At 38.6% G+C, this 21,014-nt stretch overlaps 1 protein-coding gene across 5 annotated transcripts in view; it reads left to right on the top strand.

The window, feature by feature from the left end:
- Nucleotides 1–21,014, top strand: part of RNF24 (ring finger protein 24) — a 92,575-nt gene that overhangs the window by 28,479 nt on the left and 43,082 nt on the right. For 3 of the 5 annotated variants that reach the window (XM_034947607.4, XM_034947604.4, XM_034947606.4), the window contains exon 2: nucleotides 17,095–17,163. The exons of the other annotated variants lie outside the window; for them this stretch is intronic. In XM_034947607.4, coding sequence (XP_034803498.1) covers nucleotides 17,108–17,163 — 56 coding nt within the window. In that variant the 5' untranslated portion in view covers nucleotides 17,095–17,107. The remainder of the gene's footprint in view (nucleotides 1–17,094; nucleotides 17,164–21,014) is intronic. 5 annotated transcript variants of the gene reach the window in all.

Below are 21,014 nucleotides of genomic sequence, written 5' to 3'. Positions count from 1 at the left end.
GAGACCATCCTGGCTAACACGGTGAAATCCTATCTCTACTAAAAATACAAAAAATTAGCTGGGCATGGTGGCACATGCCTGTAGTCCCAAGCTGCCTGGGAGGCTGAGGCAGGAGAATCACTTGAACCAGGTAGGCGGAGGTTGCAGTAAGCCAAGATGGCACCACTGCATTCCAGCCTGGGCGGCAGAGCGAGACTCCATCTCAAAAAAAGAAAAAAAAGTTGTTTAAAAAATAAATAAAAATAAAAATAGCTTCTTCCAATTCCATTTACAATTAAATTTTTTATTCTCCTTAATAGGTAACATTAACATATCCTAGCAGCAAAATACTAAAGATATTATAAACAGGTATTCAGTGAAGTCATTCTCCTTCCAGCCCTGTCAGAGGCTCAATCACTGATACCAGTTTTTTATATATTTTTCTAGAGACCTTTTTAGACATATACAAAGCTAGCTTCTCTTTTCTTTTTATATCAGAGGTGATATGCCACATGCACTGTCCTGTGTGTTGTTTTTTTGTTTTGTTTTGTTTTTCACTTAGCAATGTTATCATGGAACTGTGCCAAATCTACATTTTTTTTTTTTTAATTTTTAGAGACAGGATCTTGCTCTGTCATCTTGGCTGGGATGCAGTGATGTGATCATAGCTTGCTGTAGTCTCGAACCTTGGGTCACAGATGATCCTCTAACCTCAGCCTCCTGAGTAGCTAGGACTACAAGCATGTGCCACCATGCCCAGCTAATTAAAAAATATATATATGTGTGTGTGTATATATATATTATTTTTTTAACTGTGTTGGCCCAGGCTGGTCTCTAACTCCTGGCCTCAAGCAGTCCTCCCACCTTGGCCTCCCAAAGTGCTGGGATTACAGGTGTGAGCCACCATGACTGACCTGGTATCATTCTTTAACAACTGTAAAACATTAGATTGTGATGATATTCTGTGACTTAACCAATTACATATTTAGGTTGCTTCCAACCTTTTGCTTTTATAAACAAGGTTGTGTGAAGAGCCTGGTACAAATGTGTCTTTGAGTATGCATGCAAGTACATCTGAAAGATAAATTCCTAAATGTGGAATTGCTGGGTCAATAGGTAAGTGCATGTATAATTTTGCTGAGTTGCTCTTGTGGAAGCCAATAATTCTACTCACAATTCCACTGATAATGTGTGAGAGTACTTTTTTCCCCCAAGCAGAAAGTTTCTGTGGATTTTTTGGGGGGGTGTTTCTGAGTTTTACTTAGAAAGGCCTTCCCCATTTTGAGATTATTTTTAAAATTCTTTGATATCTTTTAATATTTTCATAATTTCATTTTTTATATTTAAACCTTAGGTACAGCTCAGATATATTTTAATACAAAGAATAAGGCTATCTTAATTTTTTTTCTCAACTGGCTACCTAATTGTCCCAATATCATTTGTGAATAATCCATCTGTCTCTCTTTCTCTCTAATGGGAAATGTCAGCTTTATGATTCCTATATTAATTTGGGCTATTCTTTAACTTTCTTGTATCTGCCAGCATAGGCTAGGTTATGTTGTGGTAACAAACAACCTCAAAATCTTAATGGCTTATAACAAGAATTTTCCTTCCTTTTGGTACATGTTCATCGAGAGTTGGCTGAGAGCTCTACTCCGTGTCTTCTCACTCAGAAACTAGTGGAGTTGCCACCATCTTGAACATTACCAGCTTTCCTGACTAAGGGAAAGAGGGGCCTGGAGACTCTCACACCATCAGTAAAATGTTCAGCCTGAAAGAGATATACATCAGTTCCCTTCACAGCTCGCTGACAGGTTTTAGTCACATGACCCTACCCACAACAAAACAGCAGGAAAATACAGTCATACATGTGTGCAGAAGGAAGATGGAAAGCTGAAAATATTTGGTAAACAGCAACTGTCGTACCTCTATTCTGTCCTGTTCATCTGTCAATTCAAGTGTCAGCAGCACAGGTTTTTCTTTTTTTCTTTTTTATTTTTTTGAGACGGAGTCTTGCTCTGTCACCCAGGCTGGAGGGCAGTGGTGCAATCTTGGCTCACTGCAAGCTCCGCCTCCAGGGTTCACGCCGTTCTCCTGCCTCAGCCTCCCGAGTACCTGGGACTACAGGCGCCCGCCACCACGCCTGGCTAATTTTTTGTATTTTTAGTAGAGACAGGGTTTCACCGTGTTAGCCAGGATGGTCTCGATCTCCCGACCTCGTGATCCGCCTGCCTCGGCCTCCTAAAGTGCTGGGATTACAGGCGTGAGCCACCGCGCCCGGCCAGGTTTTTCTTTTTTAGCATATTTCTGGCTGTGCTTTCATTTTCATTTTTACTTTTAAACTAGAATTAGCCTTTTTACCACTCTTGTCCTCTCAGAAAAGACAAACCCTGTCAGTTTTTTTGAATTGTATCTGCATTAAATTGATAGATTTAAGGAAAATTGACATCTTTATAATATTTAGAGTCTTTACAACCAAGAAGAGGGTATTTTAGTCATTCACATCTTCTTTTGTGTCTTTTATATTTTCTTAATACAGATTGCATGTATTTATTAGTAAGTATTCTTTTTGTTCTTTTAATAAGATTCTTTTTTATTTTACCGTCACCTGCAAATAATCATTTTAATTTCTTCTTTACAATCAGGTTGGTTTTCTTGAAGGATTAAAAAAGATTCAGCCATTTTCAAATAACATAATCTGTTATCCAAAATATTTTTCAAAAAATTTCATATGGGCCTGGTGCTGTGGCTCACGCTTGTAATCCCAGCACTTTCTGAGGTCAAGGCAGGAGAATCCCTTGAGCTCAAGAATTCCAGACCAGCCTGGGCAAAATAGCAAGACCCCATCTCTATAAAAATAAAAAAATTAGCTGGACTTCATGGTCCATGCCTATAGTTGCAGCTCCTGGGGAGGCTAAGGCAGAAGGATTGCTTGAGCCCAGGAGGTTGAGACTGCAGTGATCTGTGATTGCACCTCTGCATTCCAGCCTGGGCCACAGAGCAAGACCATGTCTCAAAAAAAAAAAAAAAAAAAAAGAGTTTCTTTTCATGAGCCATCTCTATATTAATTCCAGTGAATAAGTAGGTTAACATTAATGATAAGTGCTGTTTATTCCAGTTACTGGACACACCAATTTTTTTTATTTTTTATTTTATTTATTTTTTTTTTGAGACAAGATCATTCTCTGTCACCCAGGCTGGAGTGCAGTGGCATGATCACGGCTCACTGCAGCATTGACTTCCTGGGCTCAAGCAACCTTCTCACCTCAGCCTCCTGAGTATCTGGGATCACAGGTGCATATCATCACACCTGGCTAATTTTTAAATTTTTTTGTAGAGACGGAGTCTTGCCATGTTGTCCAGTCTGGTCTTAAACTCCTGGGCCTAAGCTGTCCTCTCACCTTGGCCTCTCAAAGTGCTGGGATTATAGGCATGAGCGACCACACCCAGCCTGAAATACCAAAACAAATTTTTTTTTTTTAATTTTAAGCTGCTGCTGCTGCTGAAGATGAAGATGCTTACATATGTGATTAGTTACCTATACATCTGGAAAATTTTTGTTTAATTTCCCTAATTTACATGATCTCTACCTATGCTTGCTTGTGTTTTTCTCATATATCTAGCCAGCCTCTTAAGAGTGAATACCCTCTAGTTTACTGTAAATTACTGCCTGCAGTGAAAACTCTTTAAATTATGTTCCCACTCATCCCCTTCCAAGAGTCCAGTACAATCACAGAAGAGGCTGAGCTCTTTAAATATTATGAGAATCTCAGAACCTCTGTTCATGTGGCTCATCGAATCCTCTATTATGGGATTCTTTTCATGGAAACACCAAATTTTTAAGAATCATATTTGTTTTGTGCTCTGCAGATATCTGTTATGCTGACCTAATAGAACCAGGAGCTAATGAGTCTTTAATGTAGACTAAAAATTGGCTCTGAGTAAAGAGGCTCACAGGCCCATTCATCAAACTTGAGAGATATTTAAAATTAAACATCTGCAGATAATTAGAGGATAGTTTTGAGTGCCAAAATGAGGTATTGCTGTCCTGTTGCGTTTTGATTTTCCTCACAGCCGAAAAAAACATGTTTTCTTGGGAACTAAATCAGCTTTTTTCTAAAATTAAGTAGTTATGGTATTACCCCTAGAGTTTATTTCATGTTGAGATGGGAACCGCTCATTGCTTCATATTTCTTTTCACACTGCCTTTGTGTAATTATGATGTAAATTTCAACCTGAGAGTATTTTCTTCCTTTATAACTTGTCTTCTATTTCATCCTCCTTCTGTCTCTGCATCACTCTGTGTTGTTTCCCCCTAACCCATATTCCTAAGAGTGCTGCCATCAGTTAATCAAAAAACAATGAATCATGTAGAAGTCAATAGTTAAATGTTGATTAGCAGATTCTTTGTAAAAGTATAGGGCTGGGAGTTGTGGCTTACGCCTGTAATCCCAATGCTTTAGGAAGCCAGGGTAAGAGGATCCCTTGACCCTAGGAGTTTGAGGCTGCAGTGAGCCATGATCATGCTACTGCAATCCAGCTTGGGTGATGGAGCAAGACTCTGCCTCTTTTTAAAAAAAGAAAAAAAAGGCCAAGGTGGGCGGATCACGAGATCAGGAGATCAAGACCATCCTGGCTAACATGGCGAAACCCCATCTCTACTAAAAATGCAAAAAAATTAGCTGGGCATGGTGGCACGTGCCTGTAGTCCCAGCTACTTGGGAGGCTAAGGCAGGAAAATTTGCTTGAACCCGAGAGGCCAAGGCTGCAGTGAGCCTAGATTGTGCCACTGCAGTCTAGCCTGGGTGACAGAGTGAGACTCTGTCTCAAAAAAAAAAAAAAAGTATACTGCATGCACACTCATGCCTGGGATATAGATGTCAGGAGGGAATTTGAGTTCTACTGAATCTAAGGCACAAAAACAGAAGAAGAAAGGCGCTGGGTATGGTGGCTCATGCCTCTGATCCCAACACTTTGGGAGACCAAGGCAGGGAGGATCACTTGAGGCCAGGAGTTCAAGACCAACCTGGGCAACATGGTTAAACCCCGTCTCTACAAAAAATAAATTCAAAAAATAGCTGAGTATGGTGACATGTGCCTGTAGTCCCAGCCACTCAGGAAGCTGAGGCAGGAGGATCCCTTGAGCTCAGGAGGTCGAGGCTGCAGTGAGGTATGATTGCACTACTGCACCCAATCCAAGCGACAGAGTGAGGAGGGAGGGAGGAAGGGAGGAAGGAGGCAAGGAGGAAAAGGAAGGAAGGAGGAAAGGGAAGGAAGAAAGAAAAGAATTAAATCCATACCTGTGAACAGAACAGTTAAAAAACAAAGGGAATGTAAGACGTCAAATTCTTCTTTGCCCTCAAAGTGAAGTCTCATAAAGATCTAATAGAATGATTTACATTGAAAATAGATTTCATCATTACATAAAAATAGAGAAAATGGCCGGGCATGGTGGCTTATGCTTGTAATCCCAGCACTTTGGGAAGCCAAGGCCTGAGGTCAGGAGTTCGAGACCAGCCTCAAACTGTCTTCGAGGAGAAACCGGACCTCTACTAGGAGAAACCCCATCTCTATTAAAAATACAAAATTAGCCGGGCGTGGTGGCACATGTCAATAATCTCAGCTACTCGGGAGGCGGAGGTAGGAGAATTCGCTTGAACCCAGGAGGCTGAGGTTGGGGTGAGCCAAGATCGTGCCATTGCACTCCAGCCTGGGCAACAAGACCGAAACTGCATCTCACAAAAAAAAAAAAAAAAAAAAAAATTACTAGGAATATGGCAGAGTAAAAATAGACTCACCAAAATAACAAACATCTGAATTTTTAAAAAATATTCAAGTAGACAAACTTCAATTATGGTAAACAAAGATAGCACCTCAGGCTGGATTTTAGAACTGTGGAACAGCAGCAAAGAGAAAAGCTGTGCACAAACCCAGAGAAAACAATGGTAGCAGAAGAAACAGAAAAAATCCAAACTGTGAAGAAATTGGAATTGTCAGTAACAGGGCTGGAAAGGATAAAAAACACAAAGGCTATTAAAAGAAACTGATCAGGGGAAAAAAATAAGTAGATTAAATGTGAGGCATGGTGCCACACATCTATAAGCCCAGCTACTCTGGAGGCTGAAGCAGGTGGATTGCTGGTGCTCAGGAGTTCAAGTCCAGCCAAGGCAACATAGTGAGACCCTTTCTCAAACAAATATATACATCTGGTTAGAATTAGATGAAAAAAAGCTAAAACATTGCGATGAAACATATTTTAAAATTACAACATCCTTTGATGAAAAAATGGAATCAAAATAATGAGGTAGTCAGTAAAATTAAGGCTAAATGGAAAGATCCCGATTAAAACATAGATGGAATAGACAAATTGATTATGGCAATTCCAATAAACCTAGTTTGTTGTTGTTGTTGTTGTTGTTCCCCCGCCCAACTGTCGTTTAAATAATGGGAAGGAGTGTAAATAGGAGGAAGCCTCAGAAAAGGAAACATTAAAGAAGTTACTGTAGAAAAATAGACTTTTGCCTACAGACTGAGAGGTTTCAGAGTTACTTATTTCCAGATTTGGTACTTAAAGACAAAATACCCAGATACCTACTTGTCAGTTTCTTAAAACTGGAAAGAAGTCTTCTGGTGTATATTGAGATTTGAAAGAAAAAAAAAAAGCTTGAAAGAAAGAAGAGTTATCCTCTGAAGAATAAAAAATAAGGATAACCTCAAACTTTAAACTCAAACAATAGAGAGAAGATACTCTTAGAAAAATATTTACGGAACACCAGCCATTTCTTGCCTAGCTGTCTCCCTTTTGAAGATAAAAGATTTTTGAACCCTGATCTCTTTTTCCCTAGTGGAACCCTGATGTCTATTTCAAATAATTAAGTTTACAGATTATAAAAGATCATAAAAGACTGGGAATACAGAAGGAGACCTTTGAAATATAAGTTGTAGAGACTGGAGCACCTTAAAGGAAGTGAGGCAGTGGTATCATTCAGGAGGGCCAGCTTAGGTGCTGAGGCTCAAAACCTCTCAGTGCAGGATATCCACCGGAGGTGCTGCATTACAGTGTCTGGTCCTCAAATATCCAGAAATGCAGCCTTGCCAGGGATGACTAGGTCCTGGGAAAATCTTGATAACCAAAGCTCACAAGAGGCCATAAAGATACTCAATGAAGAAGTGAATTACTTCTAATTTGCCAAAAGCTTTCTTTTCTTTTCTTTTCTTTTTTAAGAGACAGGGTCTAGCTCTGTTGCCGAAACTGGAGTGCAGTGGTATGATCTGGTCATAGCTCACCGCAGACTCCAATTCCTGGGCTCAAGCAGTCTTCCCACCTCAGCCTCCTGAGTAGCTAGGACTACAGGTGTACCCCACCTTGCCTGGGTATTGCTATATTGCTCAGCCTGGTTTCAAACTCCCAGGCTCAAGTTGTCCTCCTACCCTAGCCTCCCAAAGCACTGGGATTACTGGCATGAGCCACTGTGCCCAGCCTTTTTCACTTGTTTTTTTTTTTTTTTTTTTTTTTTTGAGACCAAGTCTCACTCTGTCACCCAGGCTGGAGTGCAGTGGCGCGATCTCGGCTCACTGCAACCTCCACCTCCTGGGTTCAAGTGATTCTCCTGCCTCAGCCTCCCAAGTAGTTGGGACTACAGGTGCACATCACCATGCCCAGCTAATTTTTGTATTTTTAATAGAGATAGGGTTTCACCATGTTGGCTAGGCTGGTCTCAAACACCTGACCTCAGGTGATCTGCCCACCTCAGCCTCCCAAAGTGCTGGGATTACAGGTGTGAGCCACGACGCCTGGCTGATATGTATTTTTATAATTATTTTAGGTGATATATAAATAAAAAGATTACACAGAAAGTCACTGTGTTTAGTTGTCTTGGTGTATATTTTGCAGCTAGTTTTTCTTGGAGTGCTCACTGCTCCAAGCTGGGTATTCTGTGGGTGCTTTATTAAGATTTATTTATATGGCAGTTAGTTGCACCTGCACTAAAATTTTTTCTAGGTTAGGCTGCAAAATAAATATACAAAGAAGTAGCTTTTTTAAATGCTAGGAATAACCAGTTTAAAAAATATAAAAGAAAAAAGACCCCATTTATAATACGTATAGGCAAATATATATATGGTAACTAGGGATAAACTAAAGAAAAGTCCAAAACCTGTATGAATAAGCTATACAAATCTACTGAAAGTAGTAAAATAAAACTAGAATAAATGAAAAGACATACCATGTGCCTGGATGTAAAGACCTCCCTTAGTCCATTTGTGCTGCCATAATAGAATACTACAGACTGAGAAATTTATAATGAACAGGAATTTGTTTCTCACAGTTCTAGAAGCCAAGAAGTTCAAGATCAAGATACTGGCATCTGGCAAGGTACCTGCTGCATCATAACATGGTGGAAGGCATCACATTGCAGAAGGGCAAAGATGGGAGAAAGGGAAAGACAGAGAGAAACAAACACAAAAGGGGTCTGAACTCTTCCTTTTATAAGGAACCCACTTCCTTGGTAATGGCATTAATCCATTCATGAAGATAGATCCCTCATAGCCTAATCACCTATTAAAGGTCTCACTTTGTTTGTAGAGACAGGGTCTCACTCTGTCATGTAGGGCGGATGGAGTACATTGGCACAATCACAGCTCATTGCAGCCTTGACCTCCTGGGCCTAAGCAGTCCTTCCACCTCAACATCCCAAGTAGCTGGGACCACAGGCATGTGTCGCCACACCTGGCTACTGATTTTTTTAATTTTGTAGAGACAGGGTCTCCCTATGTTGCCCAGGCTAGTCAGGGACTCTTGGGCTCAAGGGATCCTCCCACCTTGGCCTCCCAAAGTGCTGGGATTATAAGTGTGAGCCACTGCAGCAGGCTCCCACCTCTTTTTTTTTTTTTTTTTTTTTTTGAGACAGAGTCTCACCCTGTTGCCTAGGCTAGAGTGCAAAATGGCACGATCTCGGCTCACTGCAACCTCCACCTCCTGGGTTCAGGCGATTCTCCTGCCTCAACCTCCCGAGTAGGTGGGATTACAGGCACGCACCACCACGCCCAGCTAATTTTTTGTATCTTTAGTAGAGATGGGGTTTCACCATGTTGGCCAGGCTGCTTTCGAACTCCTGACCTCATGATCTGCCCGCCTCGGCCTCCCAAAGTGCTGGGATTACAGACATGAGCCACTGCGCCCAACCCTCTACCTCTTAATACTGTTAAAATTGTTATTAGGTTTCAAGATGAGTTTGGGAGGGGACAGATATTCACACCATAGCAAGACCCATTCTCCCCAAAATAAGCTATAAATTTAATGTACTTTCAATTAACTTCACAATAGCATTTATTTATTTATTTATTGAGAGAGAGAGAGAGAGAGAGAGAGAGAGAGAGAGAGAGAGAGAGACGAGGTCTCACCCTGTTGCCCAGGCTGGAGTGCAGTGGTGCGATTAGCACTCACTGCTCCTGGGCTCAGGTGATCCTCCCACCTCAGCCTACTAAGTCGCTGGGACCATAGGCATGCACCACCATACCCAGCTAATTTTTATATTTTTCGTAGAGACGGGGTTTTACCTGTTGTCCAGGCTGATCTTGAACTCCTGAGCTCAAGTGATCTGCCCATCTCTGCCTCCCCAAGTGCTGGGATTACAGGCGTGAGTTAGTGTGCCCAGCCCAATAGAATATTTTAAAGACTTGTTTAGCTGAAAAAAAGATTATGTAAGAATAGCCTTGAAAATATTAAAGAGGAAGAGTAGTGATGAAAATATTGCCCTAGCATATATGAATTAGTGGTATGCTAATTCATATGTAATGTATGTATGTAAAAATATAAAAAAATTAGCTGGGCATGGTGGTGCATGCCTGTAGTCCCAGCTACTCGGGAGGCTGAGGCAGGAGTATTGATTGAACCTGGGAGGTGGAGGTTGCAGTCAGCCGAGATGGTGCCACTGCACTCCAGCCTGGAGACAGAGCGAGACTCTGTCTCAAAAAAAAAAAAAGAAAAAAAGTGACTCCGAAAAAGGTAGAACTTTAAGACAGTGGAGAAAGAATTTTATAAATGCTGTTGGAATAGTTGACTAAATTGGAAAAACCATTTTAGGTCTGTTTTCCATGCCATAAATTCAAGATGGATTAAACATTTAAATTTAAGGCATAAAACTATGCAAATAAAAGAGAATATAAGTGGGTATTTCTGTCATCTGATGTGGGGAAACCAAAGATAGAAATCGTAAAGCAGGGGCACAAACTCAGTGCCAACAGAAGCCAGGCAGGAAATTGAATCAGCCAAATACACTTGGTAGAAGGCAAAATCATGAAACCATCAATTTCTTTTCTTTTATTTTTTTCATAGAGGTAGAAATATTTACCTTGAGAAAAATAACAGCCCAAGCACAAGTGGCAACCTACATTTGGTCCAGAATTAGGAAGTGATAAGGAGTGGTAGAAATGGTGACAAATGGCGATTCTGTTGACAATAGGGCCAGGCACACTTACACTGTAACCCATAAGCATTCAGGGCTGCCCCCTCCCCCTGCCCCCCACAACACACACACACAAATTGTGCAACAACATGGCAGCCTGGGAGCAGAGGCCACTCAGCTCCAGGCTGTTTTTGCCATGTAAGAATGGAGCCCAGGGTTATTAGATCTGACCTTTTTCTGTATAGAGCTGGAAATTGCTAATTTTATGTTAAATCTCCCAAATCTAAATTATCTCAATCTTTAAAATTTTGTATAGGCCAAACAAAATACTTGTTCAGGCCAGATTCAGTCCAGAGGCCTTGAGTTTATGAACTCTGCTGTAAAGTTGTGGTTTTAGTTTCAGGATTATGCTTACACCTTTAAATGAGTTGGGATGCTTTCCATCTTTTTTTTGTATACTCTGAATCAGTTTACAGTAGTTCCCCCTTATTTTCAGTTTCGCTTTCTGCAGTTTCAGTTACTCATGGTCAACTGTAGTCTGAAAATATTAAATGGAAAATTCCCAAAACAATTTGTAAGTTTTAGATTGTTCACCATTCTGAGTAGTGTAATGAAATCTCAAGCTGTCGTGCTCACTGCATCTCACCCAGGACGTGAATCATCCCCTGCCCAGTGTCTGCATGCTATGTACACTACCTGCCCATTAGGGTCTTGGTTATCAGTTCAAAAAAACATAGGACTCGGTGCTATCCAGGTTTTCAGGCGTCCAGTGGGGGTCTGTGAACATATCTACCATCGATAAGCAGGGACTACTGTACATAGCAGACTACTTATCTATGCAAGTTTAGCGAGTTCCACTTTCATTGCCATTGGGGTCTGAAGCCTTTTTTGTGAAGATATTTCTATATTTTCAAGTTTTCTTCTTGATCCAGTTTTGGTTATATTCCTATAAAATCTATTCTAGAGTTTAAAATTAATACTCAAATTATCTCATGGATGTTTTTAAATCTCTGCATAAGAATTTTTTTTATCTGTCTCATTCTTCGTGTTTTGGTTAGTTGATTTCAATTCCTTTCATTGTTTTGTTTTAATTCATACATTTTTGTTTGACCTTTATTAATTCCTTCTGCTGGCTTATTTTGTTAGATTTGTTTTTTTTCTACTTTCCAGAATTGAATTCTTGTGTCCATTTATTTTCATTATTCTTTTTTAGATTGATAATACAATCAGTTACACTTATACACCTACACAGTAGCCTGTAAGAATACTTTTCCCATGTTGAAGGTAATGGATTTTTCTCTCAGTATGAGATTTTTTTCCCACAATGTGATTAACTTCTAAATGGTCTGTGATTTGTTTTAGTTACTTACTAGACAGAAGTCATTTTATTTTATTTTATTTTATTTTATTTATTTTTTTGAGGTGGAGTTTCACTCTTGTCACCTAGGTTGGAGTGCAATGGCGTAATCTCTGCTCACTGCAACCTCTGCTTCCTGGGTTCAAGGGATTCTCCTGCCTCAGCCTCCTGAGTAGCTGAGATTACAGGCACCCACCACCACACCCGGCTAATTTTTGTATTTTTAGTAGAGACGGGGTTTCACCATGTTGGCCATGCTGGTCTGAACTCCTGACCTCAGGTGATCCACCCACCTTGGCCCCCCAAAGCGCTGTGCTGAGATTACAGCTATGAACCACCACACCTGGCCTGAAGTCATTTTAAAGATTATTTTTTGAATTTATAAGTAGTTTCCTTTTGTTTATCTTTTTATTGTCGAGTTAATTTTACACATTGTAGTCACGTATTGTGGCCTCTAAGAGTTCTGTTCTTTGGAATCTTCCTATAGCATGATAAATAGTTTATCTAAATGTAGATGTTCCAGATTCATATGAAAAGGTGTTTTCTTTGTTAAGACACAAAGTTATACACACGCACGCACACACAGTATAGATACGTAGATATATACTATATATATATTATTTGTTTTGGGTTTTTTTTTTTTTTTTTTGACAGAGTCTCACTCTTTTGCCTAGGCTTGAGTGCAGTGGCGCGATCTTGGCTCACTGCACCCTCCGCCTTCCGAGTTTAACCGTTTCTCCTGCCTCAGCTGGGATTACAGGCGCATGCCACCACGCCTGGCTAATGTTTGTATTTTTAGTAGAGATGGGGTTTCACCATGTTGGCCAGACTGATCTTGAACTCCTGACCTCAGGTGATCCACCCACCTCGGCCTCCCAAAGTGCTAGGATTACAGGCATGAGTCACCGCACCCAGCCAATATATATATTATTTGTTAATGGTATTGTTTATGTCCTCTTTTTTGTTATATCTCATTTGGAGATTAATATTTCTGTCACTATAAAACATCATTGTTCATATAGCTTTTTTGCATTTATTTCTACTTTTTAAAAAAATAATTAGCACTCCTGCTTGCTTTCTTATAATACTTGCCTGCTATATTTTTGTTTATTTTCTTATTGCATCCCGCATTTAAAAATATCTTAGAATCATTTAAAGTGTTTTCTTATAATATAGCTGAATATTGTTCTTATGTAATTTTAGAGTCTTTTTTGATTAAAGCATAGCTGTACATATTTTGGGGGCACATGATATTTTGGTATATGTGTACAACGTATAATGATTAAATCATGGTAATTGAGGTATCAGCTCAAATATTTTTCTCTGTGTTGGGAATATTGCAAATTCTTCTCTTCTAGCTATTTTGAAATATACATTAATTTTTTTTGGCTTTTAAAATTTAGTTTTCTTGGCTGGGCGTGGTGGCTCATGTCTGTAATTCCAGCACTTTGGGAGGCCAAGGTGGGCGGATCACAATGTCAGGACTTCAAGACCGGCCTGGCCAACAGGGCGAAACCCCGTCTCTACTAAAAATACACAAATTAGCCGGGTATGGTGGCACACACCTGTAATCCCAGCTACTCAGGATGCTGAGGTTGCAGTGAGCCGAGATCGCGCCACTGCACTCTAGCCTGGGCGAGAGAGTGAGACTCCATCTCAAAAAAAAAAAAAAATTAGTTTTCTTCATTTCGTAGTGTTTGGAATACAACAAAGTATTAACTACAGTTTCCCTGTTGCACTGTAAAATACTAGAACTTATTCTTTGTATCTAACTGTATTTTTGTACCTATTAACCAGCTTCTCCTCATCCTAGAGTCTTTCTGGGGTTTTTTGTGTGTGTGCCAAATCGTGGAAGCTAGAGCCTTTTTTTTGTTTGTTTTTGTTTTTGAGACGGAGTCTCGCTCTGTCGCCCAGTCTGGAGTGCAGTGGCGCAATCTCTGCTCGCTGCAAGCTCTGCCTCTGGGTTCATGCCATTCTCCTGCCTCAGCCTCCCGAGTGGCTAGGACTACAGGCGCCCACCACCACATCCGGCTAATTTTTTCTATTTTTAGTAGACACGGGGTTTCACCGTGTTAGCCAGAATGGTCTCGATCTCTTGACCTCGTGATCCGCCCGCCTCGGCCTCCCAAAGTCCTGGGATTACAGGCGTGAGCCACCATGCCTGGCCTAGAGCCTTTTTAAATAGGATTTAAACCATTTATTTTTCTCATGATTTATTTTTCATTTTGTTCCTACCATTTTATTTTATATTTCTATAATTTGCTTTCTTATGACTCCCCTTCTTCCCCTTTTTACCCTATATTTTGCTGAAATTATCCAGGTTTCTTTGCTGCTTTTTCCTCTCTGCTAGTCATGAAAATTACACATACTGTTTGTGGCTCCCTACATTTTAAAACACGTATTTAGACTTATACTTCTGTAACAACTTTTTAAATTAAGTAGTTATAGCTTTTCAAAATAAAACTATTAGCACAACTTAACTTTCTTCTCCCCGTTCCATCCTCCATGCTTTGCTGAAATAATCTGAAGCCTTAATCTAGATTACTATGGGGGATTTTAATTAGTGGAATGATTACGTACCTATATAAAGAGAAAGAAATGTACTTGAATGTCTGAAAATGTCTTTTTCCTTCTTTCTTTTTTTTCTGTACAAATGAAAGATAGTTTGGCTGGATATACAGTTCTAATATCACAGTTCTTTTCCATCAGACCTGTATAGATGTTGCTCCATTGTATATTTTTTAATTAAAATTTTTATTTTAATTATAGACTCACATGCAGCTGTAATAAACAGTACAGAAAGATCCTATGTACTCTTTTCACAATTTCCTGTAATGATAACATCTTGTAAAACTATAGTATAATATCATAACCAGGATATTAATTTTGATACAGTCAACATACAGAAGGTTTCCATCACATCAGGGATTTCTTACAGTACATCAAGATAAGTGTACTTATACAGTATGTAACCTGGGATTGGCTTTTTTCATTCACCATAATTATCTGGAAAGTGATTCTGATTATTGCATCTATCAATAGTTTGTTTCTTTTTATTGCTGAGTGGCATTTGACGATGTGCATACCCCAAGTTTGTTTAATCATTCACCCGTTGAATGATATTTGGGTTGTTTCTAATTTTAGACCATTACAGATAAAGCTGCTATGAACATTTGTGTTGAGGTTTGTATGTGAACATAGGTTTTCATTTCCCTGGAATAAATGCCCAGGAGTGCAACTGCTGAGTTGTATGGCAGTTGCATGTTTAATTTTACAAGAAACTGACATACTATTTTCCAGAGTGGCTATACCATATTATATTCCCACCAACAAGATAAAGTGCTCTAGTTTCTCTGCATTCTTGCCAGCATTTGGTGTTGTTACAATTTTTTATTTTAGCAATTCTGATAGGTTTAATTTAGTAATTTCTCATTTGGCTTTAATTTCTATTTCCCTAATAGCTAATGATTTTGAACATACGTTTATGTACTTATTTACCATCTGTATATTCCCTTTGGTGAAATGTCTCTTTTGCCCATTTTCTAATTGAATTGTTTCCTAGGGCTGCCTTAACAACGTGCCATAAACTGGGTGCCTTAAAACAGCAGAAAATCTATTGTCTCACAATTCTGGGGTTCAGATGTCTGAAATCAAGATGTTGGTGGCCGGGCACAGTGGCTCACACATGTAATCCCAACACTTTGGGAAGCCAAGGTGGGCAGATCACTTGAGTCCAGGAGTTCAAGACCAGCCTGACCAACATGGTGAAACCCCATCTCTACTAAAAATGCAAAGATGAACAGAGCATGGTGGTGCACTCCTGTAGTCCCAGCTACTAGGGAGGCTGAGGCAGGAGAATCACTTGCAAAAAAAAAAAAAAAATAGCAAGGTTGTTCCTTCTGAGGGCTCTGAGAAAGGATTTGTTCATGCCTGTCTTCTGATGACAGCCAGCAATCCTTCAGTCTCTGCTTCTTATATCACTCTGCATTCTCTCCTCCTGTATCTCTCTCTCTGTCTCTTTTCCTCTTATAAAGACACCAGTCATATTGGATTACTCTAGTATAACTTTAACTTCTTAATTACATCTGAATTAATTACATCTTCAACAAACCTATTTTCAAATAAAGTCACATTCAGAGGTACTGGGAGTTATATCTTCACCATGTCTTTTTGAGAACACAATTCAACCCATAACTCATTATTTTTTTACTATTGAGTTCTGTGTTTAGATATTAGCCCTTTATCAGGCGTACGGTTTGCAAATATTTTTTTCCTAGTCTTTAGCTTCTTTCTTCATCCTCTTGACAGAGTCTTTCAAAGCAAAAAAACATTTCATTTCAATGAAGTCCAGTGTATCAATTTTTCCTTTTATACTCCTTGCTTTTGGTGTCAAGTCTGGAGCTTTTTACCTAATCCTAGATCCCAAATATCTTCTCTTAGGTTTTTTGTAACTGTATCATTGTTTTGCATTTTAAGTTTAAGTTCATGATCCACTTTGAGTTGTTTTTTTGTGTGTGAGGTTAAGATCAAGATTCAATTTTTTTGCCTATGGATGTCCCATTGGTCCAGCACTAATTGTTGAAAAGACCATATACTCTCTCCATTGAGAAAGGATTACACATTTCTCAAAAATCATTTATGCTTATTTGTGTGGGTCTATTTCTGGGTTCTTCATTTTGTTCCATTGACTTATGTGTCTATCCTTTTGCTAAAACCAGTCAGTGTCTTGATTAGGCTATGATGAGTCCTTACATTGAATAGACTGATTCCTCTCCCTTTAGTCTTCTTTTTTCAAAATTGCTTTAGCTGTTTTATTTCCTTGTCTTTCTTTCTGTCTACATTTGTTAAACTTGTCTATATCTACAAAAAAAATTTGCTGGGATTTTTATAGGAATTATGTTAAACCTATATATCAATTTGGAGAGAATATCTTTCCTATGCTGAGTCTTCAAATCCATGAACACAGTATGTCTCTGCATTTATTTAGATTTTACTTGATTCCTCTAATCATCATTTTGTCATTTTTAGCATATAAGTCCTGTACATATCTAATGTCTTATTAAATTTAATTCTTTGTATTTCTTTTTTTGAACAATTGTAAATGACATTGTATTTATAATTTCAGTGTTCCTATGTTCATTGCTAATTTATAAAAATACAGTTGATTTTTATATGTGTATCTGGTATCCTGCAACCTTGCTGAACTCATTTATTAGTTTTAGAAATTTTTTTGAAGATTCTTTGGGATTTTGTTGTTGTAGATGTTGATGTTGGCAAATAGGCTCAGTTTAATTTCTTCCTTTCTGATGTGTATGCCTTTTATTCCCTTTTCTACCTTATTGCACTGGCTAGAACTTCCAGCACTATGTTGAATAAGAGTGGTGAGAGCAGATATCCTGCCTTGTTCCCGGTCTTAGGGGGGTAAGTATTCAGTCTTTCACAATTAAGAATAATATTAGCTGTACAGTTTTTGTTGTTATTGTTTGGTTGGTTTTTGCCGGTTTGTTTTTTGTAGATGCTTTTTAACATGTTGAAGAAGTTCTCTTCCATTTCTATTTCTGGGAGGTTTTTAATTTCTGGGCGCTGATGTTTGTGAAATATGTTTTTTTTTAATCAGTTAATATGATCATGTGATTTTTCTTCTTTAGCCATTTAATATGGATAGATTACATTGAATTTTTTTTTTTTAATATTAAGCCAGCCCCGCATCTCTTGAATAAACCTTACTTGGTCAGGGTGTTGTAAAATTCTATTTACATATTGCCAAATTCTACTTGCTAATATTTTGTTAAGAATTTTTCTGTCTGTATTTGCCAGACACTGTCTTTATCTGGTTTTGCTATCAAGGTCGCATTGGCTTCAAAAAATGCCTTGAGAAATGTTCCCTCCCATTCTCTGCAAAAGATTGTCAAGGATTTGTGCTCATTCTTATTTAAACTTTTGGTAGAATTCTCTGGTAAAAGCCTCTTGGCCTGGAGCTTTCTTTTTTGTGAATTTTTAAATGACTAATTCAGTTTCTTTGATAGTTATAAAACTGTTCACATTATCTATTTTATATTGGGTGAGTTTTTGTAGTTTGTGTTTTTTGAGGAATTGGTCTGTTTTATTTATGTTACTAAATTTATGTCTGTATATGTGTGTATACCCTTCTTATCCTTTTGATGTCTGCAGTGTCTGTAGTGATCTCTCCTATTTAATTGTTGATATAGGTAATTTGTGTCTTCTCTTTTTTTTTGTCATTCTTCCTAGAGATTTGTCAGTGTTACTGATCATTTCAAAGAAAAGACTCAGTTTTTTGTTTCATTGATTTTTCTCTATTGTTTTCCTATTCTCAATTTAACTGGTTTCTGTTCTTTAATTTTTTTTTTCCTGATTAACTTGCCCTTTTTCTGGGTTCTTGATGTAGGAGTTTAGATTATTGATTTGAGATGTTTTATTTTCTTATGTGTGCATTTAGTACCATGAATTGCCCACTCAGCACTACTTTACCTATGTCTCTCAAATTTTGATATATTTTCATTTTCTTTTTTTTTTTATTTTGAGATGGCGTTTCGCGTGTGTCACCCAGGCTGGAGTGCAGTGGCACAATCTCAGCTCACTGCAACCTCCACCTCCCGGGTTCAGTCAATTCTCCTGCCTCAGCCTCCCGAGTAGCTGGGATTACAGGCACCTGCCACCACACCCAGCTAATTTTTGTGTTTTTAGTAGAGACGGGGTTTTACCATGTTGGCTAGGCTGGTCTCAAACTCCTAACCTCATGTGATCCACCCGCCTCGGCCTCCCAAAGTGCTGAGATTACAGGCGTGAGCCATCCCGTCCAGCCCTTTTTTTTTTTTAAACTGAGACAGAGTCTCACTCTGTCGCCCAGGTTGGAGTGCAGTGGCACGATCTCGGCTCACTGCAGTCTCCGCCGCCAGGGTTCAAGCGATCCTCGTGCCTTAGCCTCTTGAGTCACTGGGACTACAGGCGCGTGCCACCACGCCCGGCTAATTTTTTTGTATTTTTAGTAGAGATGGGGTTTCACCATGTTGGCCAGTCTGATCTTGAACTCCTGACCTCAGGTGATCTGCCCGCCTCGGCCCCCCACAGTGCTGGGATTATAAGCGTTAGCCACCACACCCAGCCTGTATTTTCATTTTCAATCAATTCAGTGTATTTTTAAAAATTTATTTTAAGACCTCTTTTTGACTTACAGATTATTTAGTAGTGTGTTGATTAGTTTCTAAGTGTTTGGATATTTTCTTGCTACCCTTCTGTTATAAGTGTCTAGTTTGATTCAACTATGTCCAGTAACACACGCTATATGACTTCGATTTTTGAAAGGTTGTTTGAGATTTGTTTTATGACCAGGAATGTGGTCTGTCCTGGTGCAGGTGCCATGGGTATTTGAAAAGAATGTATATTTTGCTGTTGCTAGGTAGAGTGCTCTATATATTTTGAGTAGATCCTGTTGTCTAATTGTGTTGTTGAATTTTTCTTTATCCTTGCTGGTTTTCTATCTAGTTGTTTCATCAGCTGTTGGGAGAAGGTTTTGAAGTATTTGAGTATAATTATAGATTTGTTTGTATCTCCTTTCAGTTCAGTCAGTTTTTCCTTCACATGTTTTGCAGCTCTGTTGTTTTGTGCATGCACATTTAGGATTGCTATGTATTTTTAGTGGGTTGACCATTTTATCATTAGGTAATGTTTCTTTCTCTCTCTGGTAATTTTATTTGCTGTGAAATCTGCTTTGATGTTAATATAGCCACTCCTGCTTTCTTTTGATTAATGCTTGCATTACATATCTTTTTCCATCCTTTTCAACATGCAAGTATCATTATTTTTAAAGTGAGTTTCAGGTAGACAGCATATTATTGGGTGATGTTTTTTAATTCATTCTGCCAGTCTCTGTGTTTTAATTGGCATATTTAAATCATTTATACTTAAGCTTGCCATTTTAAACTTTGTTTTCTATTTGTTTTCACTATTTTTGTTTCTGTTACTTGAGTAATTTTTTGAAGTCCTTTTTGATTTTTTGTAGTGTTTTGAATGTATGTCTTTGTAAAGTTTTCTTACTGATTGCTGTAGGCATTGTATTATATATGCAGTCTACTAGTATACTTTACCAGTTCAGACTAGAAATGTTACCTCCTTTTATGTCCCTTTATCCTCCCTTATTTTTAATATGCTCATCTTAAGTATTTCCTCTGAATACATTTAGAACCGGGTTGGACAATTATAATTTTTCTTCAACCACTGAATATAATTTAGAAAACTCAAGAGAAGGAAGTTTATTGTATTTACCCTTATATTTGTTTACCATGTTGTTTCTTCCTTCTTGATGTTCCAAGGTTCCTTTTCTTACCATTTCCTTTCTGTTAAGACAGCTTCCTTTAGTCACTCTTCAAGAGTAGGTCTGCTAGCAACAAATTCCCGTTGTTTTCCTTCATGTGAGGCTGTCTTGATTTCCTGTTTCATTCCTGAAGGATATTTTTGCTGGATGTAGGATTTTGGGTTGATGGCTCTTTTCTTTCAGCACTTGAAAAATGTGTTCCTTCCTTTTGGCCTCCATTGTTTCTGATGAGAAATCTGTGTCTTTCATATTATTTCCCCCAATGGTATCTCCTTAGTTGCTTTCAAGATTTTTTAGTGTTGTTTTAACTCAATTACCTCTGCAAAGAAAAAAAAGATTTTGTTATTGTTGTTTTAGTTTTCAGAAGTTTGACTACGATGTGTCTTGTTGTAGATTTCTTTGGGTTTATTCTCTTTGGAGTTTGTTCAGCTTCTTAAATCTGTACACTTATGTACAGATTCCTCAGCTTGCCGAGTAGCTGGGATTACAGGTGCCCACCACCATGCCTGGATAATTTTTGTATTTTTAGTAGAGACAGGGTTTCGCCATGTTTGCCAGGCTGGTCTCGAACTCCTGACCTGAAGAGATCCATCCACCTTGGCCTCCCAAAGTGCTGGGATTACAGGCGTGAGTCACCGTGCCTGGCCCTAGTTCACTTATGCTTTCCCCTTTCTTCTCCATTCTGCTGTTGAGCCCATCGCTTAGTTTTAGTTTTTTTATTTCAATTATTGTGTTTTTCAGTTCTATAATTTCCATTTTGTTCCTCTTTATATCTTCTGTTTCTTTGCTGAGAGTTTCAGTGTTTTCACTTGTTTCAAGCATGTTCATAAATGCTTGCTTAAACAGTTTGATGACGGCTACTTTAAAATCTTTGTCAGATAATTTTAACATTTTTGTCATTGACATTAGCATCTGTTAATTATCATTTCTCATTTGATTT

This window comes from Pan paniscus, chromosome 21 (genome assembly GCF_029289425.2).
Source record: "Pan paniscus chromosome 21, NHGRI_mPanPan1-v2.0_pri, whole genome shotgun sequence".
NCBI classification, from domain to species: Eukaryota; Metazoa; Chordata; class Mammalia; order Primates; family Hominidae; genus Pan; species Pan paniscus.
This window is presented reverse-complemented; position numbering and strand designations above follow the sequence as displayed.